At 44.9% G+C, this 15,447-nt stretch overlaps 2 protein-coding genes across 3 annotated transcripts in view; both read right to left on the bottom strand.

Annotated features, from left to right (window-relative positions):
* Positions 1 to 3,514: 3,514 nt before the first annotated feature.
* Positions 3,515 to 7,816, bottom strand: traf3ip2l (TRAF3 interacting protein 2-like). Its single transcript, XM_068725388.1, has 5 exons — positions 7,623 to 7,816; positions 6,170 to 6,257; positions 4,386 to 5,066; positions 3,654 to 3,696; positions 3,515 to 3,562 (listed from the first exon to the last, which is right to left on the bottom strand). Exons 2-5 carry the CDS (start codon positions 6,205 to 6,207, stop codon positions 3,542 to 3,544), a joined length of 783 nt encoding a protein of 260 aa, XP_068581489.1. The 5' UTR covers positions 6,208 to 6,257; positions 7,623 to 7,816; the 3' UTR covers positions 3,515 to 3,541.
* A 649-nt stretch (positions 7,817 to 8,465) lies between these two features.
* Positions 8,466 to 15,447, bottom strand: part of chd1l (chromodomain helicase DNA binding protein 1-like) — an 11,895-nt gene continuing 4,913 nt past the window's right edge. For both annotated transcript variants that reach the window (XM_068725401.1, XM_068725402.1), the window contains 12 exons: positions 14,987 to 15,140; positions 14,718 to 14,898; positions 14,029 to 14,174; positions 12,687 to 12,850; positions 12,335 to 12,555; positions 11,720 to 11,818; positions 11,542 to 11,612; positions 10,422 to 10,536; positions 9,993 to 10,101; positions 9,678 to 9,918; positions 9,301 to 9,384; positions 8,466 to 9,017 (listed from right to left, as the gene is read on the bottom strand). In XM_068725401.1, the coding sequence (XP_068581502.1) occupies positions 8,895 to 9,017; positions 9,301 to 9,384; positions 9,678 to 9,918; positions 9,993 to 10,101; positions 10,422 to 10,536; positions 11,542 to 11,612; positions 11,720 to 11,818; positions 12,335 to 12,555; positions 12,687 to 12,850; positions 14,029 to 14,174; positions 14,718 to 14,898; positions 14,987 to 15,140 (1,708 nt within the window). In that variant the 3' untranslated portion in view covers positions 8,466 to 8,894. The remainder of the gene's footprint in view (positions 9,018 to 9,300; positions 9,385 to 9,677; positions 9,919 to 9,992; positions 10,102 to 10,421; positions 10,537 to 11,541; positions 11,613 to 11,719; positions 11,819 to 12,334; positions 12,556 to 12,686; positions 12,851 to 14,028; positions 14,175 to 14,717; positions 14,899 to 14,986; positions 15,141 to 15,447) is intronic.

Genomic DNA, 15,447 nt, shown 5'->3' with positions numbered 1-15,447 from the left:
TATATTTGTAAATCTGCCTCCACTTTAAACAAAATCTTCATAAAAACAAAAGAAAGAAAAGAGTCTTTAGACATCGTCTGTTACCGTTTACTCTTTAAATCACAACAATGACTGCATCCAGCTGTTTGCTTTAGATAAAAGGTGACGATAGAGAGGAGGTGCACCGGGGGAGACGTCCGTCTGTTTGCTTTGTGAAATTAAAGCTCACATGTCGTCTAATTAAATCACAGAACACATCACAGAACACATCACAGAACACATCCCAGAACACATCCCAGAACACATCCCAGAACACACGCACGCATGAAGGAAACGGATGCTGTGCCTCGTGGGTTCTGAACGTTCTCTTGGTGGACCTGGAGCAGCACCAGCAGAGGCCTTCGGGCCACATCAACACTTCTCTGAGGAACTTAAAGACACTAATTAGACTTTATGCAACCAGGTGAAAGGGTTCACGCAGTGCCCTTAAAGAGACAGCGCACTCTGAAATAACAACTACACACATGTCCTCTCGCCTGTAGTTCTACTCATCAGTCAAGATCGTTATTGACTTTAAAATCTCACTGGCATAACGTCATTATTATATTATACTACTGACGTTCATCTGGAGACATGGATGGATATCTATCTACTCTTATTGATAAACATTCTGTCATATAATATTTACTCAATGTCTCAAATGGCATTTTAATGGCGTCATTTATTCATTTGAATGTGTTTTACTGTCTGTTGTCTGAGTCTATTTGGTGGCAAATGCGTTTCCCCCACTGATGATTAATAATCTAACATGCCGCGTTATTCACACCTTTAATCTAGGCTAGCATAGCGTTAGCTTTCTGGCTCGTGGCGGAGCCAAGAGACGGCGTCGTGTTCGAGGCTCGTCCGCTCTACCGGAGCGGTGAACGGATGTTCCGTTGCGCAAGAACCTCGAGGGACGCCGACGTACCGACAAACCGCATGAAGACAGAAAAACGGACCCTCTGCTTGTGTTTCCTTTGCAAAGTGACTGAACTCTAGTGAACAGACTCGGCCTCCACGTCGTCACCTCTTCAGAGTTTAGGCCTCATTTGGTAAAAAAGCTCAAATATTGTATTTTTGATTTTTTTTTTTTTTTGGAGGGGGGTTAACTGCCCGTTAAACATCACATTCACACTCAAAATAAAAAAAGATTAAACCCCTCCCCCTCCCCCCTCCCCCTCCCCCCCGTTCACCTCCAGCAGTGATCCAGAAAAGCAAAAGGTGCGTTTGTTTTGCGTCTCCGGGGTTCACGGGTTCACGATGTCTCTACAAGGGGATGGAGACGATGGTCGGCAGCTCTCCGATCGGGGGAGGGTGATGTACTTCTCTACTCTCATCAGCCGCCGCAGGATGTCGTCGCGGTGGAGCGGCCATTGGTAGACGTGAGTGTTCTGCAGCCAGTTCGGGACGTGACACTAAAAAAAAAAAAAAAAAAACACAAAAAAAAGAGGACTGAGGTTTGGAGGTTAAATTAAAACTCATATTTTTTGGGGGGTTGTTATCACAGACTAGTGGGGAGGGAACACACCGCTCTACCTCGAGAAAGTAAGAGCATGATTCTGAGATATTTACCTGAAGAACATTGTCAAAAAGAGACAAATGTTTAATAAACGTACTTCTGGTGACTCTCACCAGGAAATGGTTGCCACAAGAGTCTGAACACGTGGACACCTTGTTCTATAAGTATGACTATATATATATAAACTATATATACTATCACTATAATGAGCATCATCTGAAAATCTGTATGCAGCTTTCATTATCTGTAAACAATAAATAAACTAAACTCAACTTGTTACCGAGCATTTCAAAGAGGAAGCTCCTCATGCCGATGCGAGGCGGTACATTGTATGTTCGGCATGTGTTTACCAGCACATGGGGGGGGGGGGGGGGGGTGGGCGGAGCCTAATCACGCAGAAGGAGTAGCTCGAGACTCATTTAGACTCATTACATTCTTCTGTCGGCGGAGCGTGAAACTCACCTTCTTAGCCCCGGGGAACACGATGGGAATGAACCTGAAATTCTTGCTGCCGTTCTGAATGAACTCATTCTGGAGCTACGAGGGAGAAAACAAGAGAGTCAGAGACGATCTCACAGCCACTCTTCTGGGTCTGTGCTTCAGGACCGAGGGACTCATCGTGAACCTGTTTGTGGATGTAGACCGTGTTGAAGGGTCCGCTCGTCGCTCTGACCGACGGGGGAGGCCGTCACCGTGTCGTAGTACTTCGGACTGATGATGATGATGATCAGGTACTCCTTCTGACGGGTGAAATAAAACAGAGAAAGCGACGACGTCACATAAAAGCCTTTATCTCCTCAGGTCGCGTTAAAGCCGAGGGGGTCCTGAAGGCACGAACACGGACACCTTTCTCACCTCGCTGAGGTAGCGCTCCATGAAGTCGATCTTGCTGATGCTCCTGAACTGCTGCTCGAAGATGTCGATCTGAAAAACAAACGGCGACGTCGCTCAGAACCTTTTCATCCCCCCCCAAAAAACGAACACTCGACCACCTCTAACGAGACAGAAAGCCTCAGACGTACGTGAGTGTCGAAGCCGTTGTGTCGCAGCAGAGCCACGAAGTTGATGATCTCGTTGACGTGTTTGTCGTCGTCGGCCTCGTAGGTCACAAAGACTCTCCCTGAGGTCAAGACGTTCGGAGCAATGAGTCGATAAATAACGGCAGCGAACAACACAAGAATAATCTGTGAATGATGTGATGGTGTGATGGTGTGGTGGTGTGGTGGTGTGGTGGTGAGGTGGTGTGGTGGTGTGGTGGTGTGGTGGTGTGGTGGTGAGGTGGTGTGGTGGTGTGGTGGTGTGGTGGTGTGGTGGTGAGGTGGTGGTGAGGTGGTGTGGTGTGAGGTGGTGAGGTGGTGTGGTGGTGTGGTGGTGTGGTGGTGTGATGGTGTGGTGGTGAGGTGGGTGTTGTGGTGGTGTGGTGGTGTGGTGGTGAGGTGGTGTGGTGGTGTGGTGGTGAGGTGGTGTGGTGGTGAGGTGGTGTGTGGTGGTGTGGTGGTGAGGTGGTGTGGTGGTGAGGTGGTGTGGTGGTGTGGTGGTGAGGTGGTGGTGTGGTGTGTGGTGGTGAGGTGGTGTGGTGGTGAGGTGGTGAGGTGGTGTGGTGGTGTGGTGGTGTGTGGTGTGAGGTGGTGTGGTGGTGAGGTGGTGAGGTGGTTGTGGTGGTGTGGTGGTGTGGTGGTGAGAGTGGTGAGGTGGTGTGGTGGTGTGGTGGTGTGGTGGTGAGGTGGGTGTGGTGGTGTGGTGGTGAGGTGTGGTGGTGTGGTGGTGAGGGTGGTGAGGTGGTGTGGTGGTGAGGTGGTGAGTGGTGAGGTGAGGTGGTGTGGTGGTGAGGTGGTGAGGTGGTGTGGTGGTGTGGTGGTGAGGTGAGGTGGTGTGGTGGTGAGGTGGTTGTGGTGGTGTGGTGGTGAGGTGGTGTGTGGTGGTGTGATGGTGTGATGGTGTGATGGTGGATCTCTTACTCTGTTCCAGAAGAGAGCGGGGACGCTGTGAGGAGGCTGCTTCTCTTTAGCCGGAGCGATGTGTCCGCTGCAAACATCGTTTCAAAAGAGTTAGAAACACGATGAGTTCTTCTACTGAGGCGCAGAATTATAATTAAGAAAAAAAAAACACAACTCACATGTGTGAGAATCCAGGTCCAGGACGTCTGCAGGGGTCTGGATCTGAAACGAGACAGAAGAGAACGACCCTTAACTGAATATGAACAGATCGTTAATGCACTGCTCACATTACCGAGGCTAAGACCCGCCCCCCCCTCTGGTTCACCAACGTGGGACCTTATTTCGGAAAAAGTATGTTCGGTAGTGAATTGTGCCACGAATTACAACATTGCGTTTGCCAATTTAAAAAGAAAGTCACCGTTCTTGGCTTTTTTTTGCAACCAGTGAACAGGAAGTGACCATATTTGGAATGAGGAGTGACGTAGAGACGGCGTACACGTCTCTGGTAGAGACCTGTCAATCAGCGTGTAGCCCCGCCCTAAATCATCCCCTGCTTTATGGTCTATTTGACTCTAAATGGAGCATAATGTACTAAATGAAGATCATGCTGTATTGAAGAAAACTGTAAACTAGAGATTGAGACCATAAAACTCATGTTTACAATGTTTACTGAGGGAATAAAATCAAGAGAGAAGTAGAGTCAATTTAGACTAGACTTCTATACAACCAGAGGAGTCGCCCCCTGGTGGACACTAGAGAGAATGCAGCTTTAACACACTAAGCATTGACTTCACTCTTCAGGACCGGAGGTTGCCTCCTGTACGTATTGTTTCCGGTATGGTGGTGAACCTAAAGGGGCGGGGCTTGGCCTCTCTCTAGTCTGTAGTTGATAAACAGAGAATCAGACTTACAGTACGGGCCGTAAGCCGGGTGGTACGGAGGCCAGGGGTGTTTGTTGGCCACGGCGGCCCCCCCCGTTGAAGACATCTGCAGGACACTGCGCACAGCAGGCCGCTCCCTGCGGCGGACACGAGTACGGAGACAACGTGTGGTGGCACAAGTTGCCCGAAGGCGGGTTGGAGCACAGAGACAGCGGCTGCTCCAGGCTGGTCATGCTGGGGCTGTGTCGGCCGGGCAGAGACGCCGACTTGTACCCGGAGAGGCTGCTGTGGAAGGACTGGTCCTTCTGGTCCAGAGAGGACGGCAGGCTGTTGGGATACCCCGACCAGCTGCTGGCGAAGCTCGGGTGGAGCCAGGTGCCGTCGGCCTGGCTGGGGAACGGCGTGGGCTGGCTGTAGCCGGCGGGAAGGCGGCAGGGAGGCTGGTAACAGCAGAAGCTGGAGCTTAGTGGAGGGAGGCGGTGGTCCTCTACTCTGTCCAGCCTCTGGGCGCCAAACGGGGAGGTGGCGGCGGCGGAGGAGGAGGAGGAGGAGGAGGAGGAGGAGGCGGCGGAGGTGTGATGGTGGCCGTCGGGCTGAGGGGCGGAGTCATGGACTCCGCTGGCTTCTCGCTCCTCCGTGCTCATGGTCTCATCGTCCTCCTCCGGCGTGTTGTGGTGGCCGCTGAAGGATCTGCTCAGCTGGCTGACGTGACTGTGAGTGGAGACGAATGTCAGCTGCTGCTTCACTCTCACTGCAGTTTGTACAACTAATTAAAAGATTTTCATCAACATAGCCTCTGAACCCAATAAGAGAAGAGCTTTTTTTCTTTAATCAATAGCCAAAACTAAGCCAGAAGCTGTAAAAACTGACATTATCGTCAGAGTTTTCATCTTTCCGACGGTCATTGAACACACACAAATGTTTTATGCGCTTTTAAGCTTCCATACGGTTGCTTTTTCTGTGATATTTCATCAGAAACATTTTATTCTACATGTTCTCATTTAAAATCTCTCCTCTAATAAAGCGTTCACTTTAACCAGATTGTGTTAAAAACATTAAATTGTGAACTCCTCAGAGAAACTATGAAGTCATGATTGATTCATCTGAGACCAACAGTCATGTGACCAGAAATCAGAGAAACTTTGACTGAACTTCAGGAAGTGAACAGAGAGGAGAGAAGAGGAGAGGAGAGGAGAGGAGAGGAGAGGAGAGGAGAGGAGAGGAAGGACGGGAGAGGAGAGGAGAGGAGAGGAGAGGAAGGAGGGGAGAGGAGAGGAGAGGAGAGGAGAGGAGAGGAGAGGAGAGGAGAGATGTCAATAGTTTAATATTCATAACATGTAGAGACTATTTTTTTCTAACACTGGTAACACTTGGAAACATGTTGGATTTATAGATTAAATTATTTTTAAATGTTTGTAAAAGAAATTATCAAAGAACTTAAACTGTTCTTGTTTAATGATTGATGTCGTCATAACTGTGTTATTCTCACTAAAGACATGTTCTAGTTCTCTCTACTAGTCATGATGTGTTCTGGTTCTATAGAGGAACAGAACTTTATACTACAGAGAAAATCAAGACCACACAGAGAGAGAGAGAAACGAGAAGCAGCTTAAAAAGAGGGTTAAAGGTGAACAGGATATATCAAGCATTTCAAATCAGCTCCACGTCATCGTCTACAGACGCAGTGTCTCTTATCACAGCGAGATCTCGTTCTGTGGCTGCTAAACGACATCCGCACACAAAAACATTTGCATAGAAACATGAAAGCAGAAAAAGGCAAAGGTGAGCAGAGAATTGGTAGTTATTCGTTTCACCTATTGGGAGCCGAGTGAACGGAAGCGGGCAGCATCATTGGTCCTCCTCCTCACGTCCACGTGCCGGCTTCGAGCCGCATCTGAAACACTGCGGAGACGAAAACGAGACGTATTGTGATTTAAAAGTTACAGCCGCTTCACCTCCGTCACGTTAACACACCGGCTGTGTGTGTGTGTGTGTGTGTGTGTGTGTGTCGGCCCACGCCGGTGTGTGTTTGATTTAAAGCGTCTCCCACACACGGGGCTTTTTGATGAACGTCTGCTGGTTGATATAAACAGAACAACTCAAGTCATCAAACCACAAAACTTCCAAAAGATTACAAATTCTGTGTCTGGATTTCTTTGTGACGACACGTTCGATAAAAGATAATTCAGTTTGATTCTCAGTGCGTCATCGATGACACGTTAGAAAGAACTAAACACAAAGTATTCAAAACTGTAGAAGAACATTTCTACCAGTAGAAAGAAAACGATTCAAAGTAATTAGAAAGTATCTCAAATTATTGAGAAATCATTTAAAAAAATAATGAGAAACTTTCTCAAAATTATGACATAAAAAAAAAAATAAGACGGTTCCCAAAACAATGAGTTAGTTTCTCAAATGATTGATAAACTTTGTTGAAATGACTTCTTATTACTAAATAATGACTTATTATCTGTTTGTGATTATTATTATTTTTTGAGGCACTAAATCATCATTTGGATACTTTGGGGGTCTCGTGTGTCATCAGTGACCTCACGTGTGTCTGTTTCCATTGATCAGAAATATTAAAATAAAGGTTTAATGACCGTTTAGACAGAAATATGATTTTTTTCAGGGTCACAAAAACCACAAACACTCAGAACGACACAAAGCGAATGTAGGTCTTTAAAAACCTCAGTTTAGAAACACCTCCGACGGTTCCTGTAAGCGTTAAACACACACACACACACACACACACACACACATACATACACCACGCACACATAATATTAGAGTTGTTTGCAGTTTCCACTGTGTGACTGACCCAGAAACGTCTCCTTCTACCTTCATTAGTGCGGCCTTCATAAACATGGAGGTAAATAAATACTCCTTTAACATTTATACATATATATATATATATATATATATATATATATATATATATATATATATATATATATATATACACATATATATGCGTGTATAAATAAATACACATGGAGGTAAATATATATATATATAAATATATATATAAATATATATATATATATATATAAATATATATATATATAGAGAGAAAGAGAGAGAGAGAGAGAGAGCATCTTTTCACCACAGCGCGCGAGACAAGCTCAAGCTTAAAACGGCTCAAAAAACTCCACAAAAAACAAAGTATAATGTCTTGTTGTACACCAGGTATTTGTCCGAGTACATCAGGTATTTGTCTGAGTACACAAACTGGTGACACGTTGTCAAATAAGTCTTCAAACTCACCGTCGATGACTTCAGGTCTCCCTCAGGTGAGTCGGTGTCCTCGTGCGAAGACGAGTCAGAAAGGTAAAAAACAATAAAAAGAAGTAAAAGAAGTAACGACTTTGTGTTCAACTGTTGTTGTTTTTTATGTAAGTGTAGTTTTCCTTTTGATGTCGTCTCCGCGAGACAGATGAGAAATATTGTCGCACGAGAGCACTTCGGTCTTCTCTGTCTTTACCGCCGAGAAGCCCCGCCCCTCCGGGACAGGACACGCCACACACACACACACACACACACACACACACATACATACACACACACACACACACACACACCTACACGCACACACGCGCGCGCGCATGCGCAGCCTGTTTCTACAGATTCAACTGTGGAACCGAATGTCAACATGACAACCGCAGAGCAGTAAAACAGGGCTGGGTCATATTTAATTACACTGAATATAAATTACACAACATTCTGTTATTAATACTAATATACACTAATACACAGGAATAAATGTAATCTAATCCGGGTACTTATACCCGTAGTTCATGTATTTATTTATTTTATTGGTTAGGTTTTTTTGTGCTGCTTCTTGTGTATTTTTTTGTTGTATTTTTCCAAATTCTTTAAATTTTTTCCCCTTTTGTTATTGTTTGTTTTGCTTCTTTAATTGAGAGGTGTGTTGTGTAAACATGTGGCTTTCTGTCACATTTATTCATCATCCGGATATTTAAAAAGTTTTGTGTGTGTGTGTGTGTGTGTGTGTGTGTGTGTGTGTGTGTAAAAAAAAAAATATAAAAATAAAATACTTTTGGATTAAACATTTAAATGAAAAATAAATGGAGATCAACACATTTTTTTTTCTCTTTTAATGCAAATAAAATGCACTTTGCAAATTCAGCATTTACAGTTGATGAATGTAAATTTCATGAGTTGATTGATTATGAAAAAAAGTTTTAAAAAGCAATGAAAAATGTAATCCATGACAATATAACTATAACCTAAGTGCAACTGTTTTTTCTTATGTAATGCAGGCTGATTATAGTTATTAAATCTTTGTAATGTGATTACTTAGTTATCCTGATTACATGTAATCTGAAATCAGACTTCTGTCATAACTTTAAAATGTCGTCTCTGCCACCATCAAATCAGATTTAAGACGGTTAGAGTGAAGTAGAATGAATCTACATATGGATTCATCGTGATCCTTATTTCACCCATAAATCAATGATCGCACACTGTTTTCATTCCCGCTCGACACAAACAAACAGAGGGATTAAAAACTGGGAGTTATCTCAGCGGGTGGAGGAACGGAGCCGTGTCGACTCGTCCCTGTTTGGAGAAGCAGGACTCCAGCCAGTCCTTCTGCACCGGGACGGCCTGAGAGTACCGACGGACCAGATCCTGGAGCTCCTGGGTTCACACAGATCACACGTGAAGTTAATCCACAATAAAAGACCCTTCTCTGGGATTTCTCTTATCATCTGCTTCTGGTTCATTAAAAAGGTCTTTTGTTATTGGCAAGCACTTCAGATTCACCAAAGTCGCTCAACAAAGAACAAGCCAGGCGAGCTGAAACATCTACTGTAGTAGAACAGTGACTGTGGAGGAGAACCTCACTCAAACACACTACAGAACATCACCACTGTCTCTTTAATTTCCTTCTGCAAATATCAATAGAGTGAAAAACTCTGACCTGTGATTGGATGTTGCTCTCCAGCTCTGCCACGATGTGAGTCACCTGTGGACTCATGACGTCCTCCTCGTCTCCATCATAAGTTCACAGCAGCTAAGGAGCATTTTTATGAATGAACAGATCCGTCTTTCACCGACGACGCAAACTGCACAAGCGATAAAACAGTATTCAGCTTCGTTCCCGTTTGTGACGGAAGCGTTCGTCACACGCGACGTGTTCAAGGACCGCCGGAAAGGTGACAATCTGACGATAATGACAAGTTTTTCACAGCTTCCGGCTGCGATAAACGGTGTAGTTTTGCCGATTTGTTTGAATAAAACATGATCGCACATGGTTTTCAGGGTTCAGAGGGTTAACAGAGAAGTGAAAGGATATGTGATGAGGTAGCGGGCCAGCCTCTTCCTCTCCGATGCGGCCAGGTTGTAGAAAAACACACGGACCCCCTTCATGAAGTCGGGGAGCTCCGCGGGGCCGTGGGGGCTCCTGGGAGGAGCCGAGGGGCCGGGGGCCTCCGCTTCTGCCTCGTCGTCGGTCGGCCCGTCGGAGCGATGCAGCTCCGAGGAGGACGTCTGAGGAGCGGCCGAGTTCTTCTTCTTCGCTGCTCTGTTGTGGTAGTAACTGTCCGTCAGGTTAAGAGGACAACGACCCTTCAGAGACACATCGGGCCTCAAGATCAAAACAGTTAAAGATACATGAATGTGGGGACGCCTCTGGACGCCAGGTGTTTCCTGATCAGCCTCTCCGTGCCGTACCAGTTGAAGCCTCTGGTGGAGTGGCCGATGCGAGGAAGATGGACGCTTGCTTTGTGGAGAAAACGACACACGGATAATAGTCACTAGTGATCAGAAAAGAGGTAAACAAAGACTCGACTCACGCAGGTAATCTCAGCTCCAGGTGTTCACCCGTTAATCAGAACAAACCCCCGAGGGAAATATAAATCTTTTTCATGTGTTTGCAATATTTGACGCCACCAACACAACACACAGGCTGTTCTTTGTACCTTTCATCACGCCCCTCCTTCCCCCGTCTGTCCTCAAACAGGCTTCATTATTGCGCGTTGTTGACGCTCGTGGACAGACGACACGAAACAAGACGGTGTCTGTTCAATAACGTGAGCGTACCTTTGTGTCTTTTGGCTGCAGCGTGAATCTTCTTCAGACCGTCGTCCAGAGCCGTCAGAAGAATCCCGGACAGGTTGTTGGCTTTGTCTCTCTGCTGTGCGACGATCAAGGCCAGCTTGAAAAAAAAAAAAAAAAAACAGCTTCAGGCGTTATTTGTTTTTAATCGTTTCTCACATCTTCACACTTTTGTCACCGCGCCCGAACCCAAACCCAGTGTGTCACATAAATAATGTTGTGTCGCTGCGACCGCAAAGGAGAACGTTTGTAAATCAGACAAGTGTGCATCTCTTTTAAGGGAGCGAAGATTGTTTGTGCAGCGTTTCATCTAAGACTTCTGCAACACAAAGGCTGTTTTTATTTAAAACATTTTAATCATGTTGTTTGTCTTAATGCACATGGCATACAAATGTCCCATTAAAACCACAGTGTTTGATCCCATTACATCATAAAATCATTCATTGCATTATATCAGACTTTAAGTCTAGAGTTCTGACTTCTAGGCAGAACTTTTTACTATTTTCCACCAGATAATACATGTTATTCTCCTGGTGTCCACTAGGGGCATCACTGCTGTATGATAGAGATAATACATGTTATTCTCCTGGTGTCCACTAGGGGCATCACTGCTGTATTATAGAGATAATACATGTTATTCTCCTGGTGTCCACTAGGGGCATCACTGCTGTATTATGGAGATAATACATGTTATTCTCCTGGTGTCCACTAGGGGAATCACTGCTGTATTATGGAGATAATACATGTTATTCTCCTGGTGTCCACTAGGGGCATCACTGCTGTATTATGGAGATAATACATGTTATTCTCCTGGTGTCCACTAGGGGCATCACTACTGTATTATGGAGATAATACATGTTATTCTCCTGGTGTCCACTAGGGGAATCACTGCTGTATGTAAACAAACTGTCATTTAAAGGTTTTAAATTCTTAAAATGATTGAATATTTGTTAGTTTTGATCAGAACGGTTGTTGGTTAAAATATTTTACCCCGTAACAGTGTCAAATAATATAAATATATACTATTTATTGTATAGTTTTTCTTGACATTTTTCTCCTCGAAAGACATCAGAGCAACTTTTTAAACCAGTCAAACAGAACCTACTTGATCCCGGCCGTCTAATCTCGACTGTTTGTCATCGATGGGGAAGAGCAGCACGTTTCCAACGTCCAGATCTGAAACACATTTAAAAAAAAAAAAATCACGTTAAATTAGTTTTTCATTTTATGTCAACCGGACGCTACAGATGAAGATGCTTTTGTGTAATCGTGGATAATCTCACCTTTCATCTTGCCAGCCGACTCGTACTTCTTCCGTGGTTCATCTGATCGGACCTCCAGAGCAGTGAACAGGCCTCCTCTTCCCCACCGGCCCGAGTCATCTTCACACAAAACATTACTCATTACAACAACAACGACAAACATCTTCTGATGTCCTGTTGCTCTTCACCACACCGATACAGGAAGCAGAAGAAGAGCTGTCATCTATTTCTAAATGGTTTCAAATGAACTAAATCTCTCTCAATATATATATATATATTAAAAAAATCATCAAATGTTATGATATTTTGAAACCAAATTTAAAAATTTAGAAAAGAAAAAGCCAAAATATAAAATTTAATTCTTTGGAATTAACATACAAATATCGTATTGAAGTTGACTGTGAGACTATGAAGTCAGTAAGGATCTTGAGTAGATTATTACTGATCCTGCTGCAGTAAAATGAGAGGTTTTCTAAAGGGAGTCTGGTGCTCTGAAACACTACCTCTTTAGTCCACAGGGGGCGCCAGAATCAACAGAAAAGAAAGCTCCTCGCAGCAGCTTTAAAATCAATACTTCGGCACACGTTCTGCTAGCTTTCTCCTCATCTCATACTAAGAGTAGTACAGGATTCGTACCAACACAGTGGACGATGATGGCGTCTCCCTGAGCGGCGTGAGGATGAGTAACATCCCCCAGAACGTAGCTGATGGCCGTGCTGTCGGAGTCTGTGGAGGACACGCTGCTGTCATCCTCCTCCTCCTCCTCTTCTTCTTCTTCTTCTTCTTCTTCTTCTTCTTCACTGTTTACCGGCGGCAGACAGTGCGACCTGTAGCCGCACGACTCCCACCACGCCATTCTGCACGATGAGAAAACAACGTGTAAAGTCACCGAAATATAAACACACACACACACACACACACACACACACACACACACACACACACACACACACACACACACACACACAGGATTCGACAAATCTTTTACTTTTTCTTGTGTTTCTGCTCTTGTTGCTTCTTCTTGGTGTCCTCCTGGAGTTTGGCTCTCTTGGCTGCAGCCTCCTCTCGTCTCTGGCGTCTGAGCTCCAGCTCGGCCTCCGTCAGGGCTTTCCTCTTCCTCGTTGGTATCCCGAGGGCTACCGACAGTGAAGCCTGGCAACAAACGCGAGAAAAATCACGCCGTTAGTCACAGTTTAATATAGATAATGATCACCATGATTTGAGTTTAGAGTTATATTAGACTGTATATAAGAGGTGGACGTCGTCGATTTGGCCGTTGCCATCTTGGATTTATTACAACCAGTGAACAGGAAGTGACCATATTAGGACTGAGGAGGAGTGACGTAGAGACGGCGTATACGTCTCTGGTAGAGACCTGTCAATCAGCGTGTAGCCCCGCCCCTAAATCATCCCCTGCTTTATGGTCTGTTTGACTCTAAATGTTCCATAATGTACTAAATGAACATCATGCTGTATTGAAGAAGACTGTAAACTAGAGATTGAGACCATAAACTCATGTTTACAATGTTTACTGAGGGAATAAATCAAGAGAGAAGTAGAGTCATTTTAGACTAGACTTCTATACGACCAGAGGAGTCGCCCCCTGATGGACACGAGAGAGAATGCAGCTTTAACACGTGAAGCTTTAAGCTTTAAAGAACCTGAGGTTGGCGCCTTTCCACAACTAGTATTTAGTTTGGGGTTCGAAAACAAAAATAATATATTTATATTCTCATGTGAGGCAAATGTTTACTAGTTCAACAGAGCAAGAAGCTGAGAGGAAGTCCTTTAAACTGAGTGTGGTTGTATGAGATTAAAATCAGTTTGGTTTGGTCTCCTTTTGTTTCCGCTGACAACACCTCACACTTCACTTGTTCCTGACTGACACACTTCACAATGCAAACCATTTCTTTACTTCCTTATAATAAATACATTTAATCCACCGTCCTCCATTGTAGGAGCCGGCTCATGACAGCCGTCGGTGAGAACAAAGCGGCCGCTGCCTGCGGGGAGAAGGCGTTGGTTGTTTTCAAGACGGAACGCAGCGCTTGCTGCTAGGACACGGTGTCTCATCGGTGCGGCTGTTGTTGACTTTTGGCTTTAGTTCAGCTCGACTTCATGTTACATTTTTCAATTAATGAAAGTGACGTGAAGTGAAGCCGGCTCTCTTTCTTTTACAACATGATCTCCCGTCTGGTTCTATGAACTCAATCTGCTGCAGCAGAACACCGACTGTGGAGGAGAACCTCACACTGACACACTACAGAACATCACTACCGTCTCTTTGAAGACTAGAATAAACGATGTACAACGTGCACATTGAGTCTTACTCCAGCTTTGCGCCGTAGAGCTCGTCCTTCTCCCGCGGCTCTCTGGAAGTCGGCCAGCTGCTCCTCCAGCAGACGGTCGAAGCTCTTCTGGTCTTCGGCGCTCGGGTCTCTACTGTAGTCTTTGCCCTCGAAGTAGTACATGTGGTCTGGAGGAACAGGGCAGCGCGACGGAGGAGGGTCAATATTCAAATCACAAAGTCAAGCTTCTACTTGTGGTGTAACGGACCGTTGTGGATCAGGTTGATGGACTACTTGAATAAATCCAGTAGATGTTTTCACATGAATTATGAGCTGTTTAACTTCCTAACACACGCTTAAAAATATAAAAAATATTAAGGATGAGATTTGTTTTAATCAATAAAAATACAATCTTTTATTTCCTTCTCATTTGAAGTGTTTTTATGAAGAAATAAAACACTATAAATGTTCAAAAAGTGGTATCATGGATCTATTTGCTCCCTTGTTTCTTTTGTGATGATCTGATTAGTGACACCATGTGAACCTTCTACTCGTACGTGGAAAAAAGGAAATATGAACCCAGCAGAGGAAGCCTGTGGTGCATTTTCATGTCTGCGACGTTGAGAACCGAAAGCGAGAGCGACGCGTTCACATGTCGCCGTAACCAGTCTAACCACCGGACACGACCAGCGGCGTTCTGACAAAAGGAGGTCTTATAAGAGGACACATACTCTGTCCGTCAGACGCAGAGCCGCTCTCCTCTTCCTCCTCCTCCTCTTCTTCTCTGAAGTCTTCCTCCACCCACTGACCGTCACGCGACGGACCGAGGATCTTCTCCAGTTCCACATCCGTCACAGAGCTCTCCTCCGACGCCAGGAGCTTATCCACCCCGAACTTCAAGATCTCACTGAGCTGCAGAGGACAAGAACACGAGAGCGTTATAAGATAGCGTTATTTGTGTTGTTTGTTTATTATCGTTGTGAGATCTTCTAAAAACAACCTGAAGTCCTGCAGCAGCTGACTGAGCTTGGTCCAGCAGAGAGAAGCGTCCTTCTTCAATGACCGCGTTGGTGAGCAGCAGCTTGGACGCGGCGCGAGAGTACATGATCTCCTCCACGGTGTCTCTGGCCAGGAGGCGGATCACCTTCACGGGCCTGGAGAGAGTCAAAGGTCAGAGAGGTTCTCCAGCCAATCAGCATCACTACAGAGACAGTTCAAAAAACACAAAAACGTCTCACTGTACTATACAAGGACCAGTACATCCTCATTCAACATACTATACTATGATTTTTTTTTTATATCTTATTTTTATGTTTTCAAATTCTGTGAATCATGAGTTTAAAATGATGCTTTAAAAAGACGTAAACGTTCTACTTGTTGACCTGGAATTTGAAGCCACTAATTATACGTTATGCAACGAGGTGAAAAGGTTCACGCAGCGCTCTTAAAGAGACAGTTCAC

The sequence above is a fragment of the Cebidichthys violaceus genome, unplaced genomic scaffold (genome assembly GCF_023349555.1).
Source record: "Cebidichthys violaceus isolate CVI_PGR_0920_01 unplaced genomic scaffold, fCebVio1.0.p SCAF_35, whole genome shotgun sequence".
NCBI classification, from domain to species: domain Eukaryota; kingdom Metazoa; phylum Chordata; class Actinopteri; order Perciformes; family Stichaeidae; genus Cebidichthys; species Cebidichthys violaceus.
The sequence above is the reverse complement of the archived record's forward strand: the minus strand, read 5'-3'. Positions and strand labels throughout refer to the sequence as shown.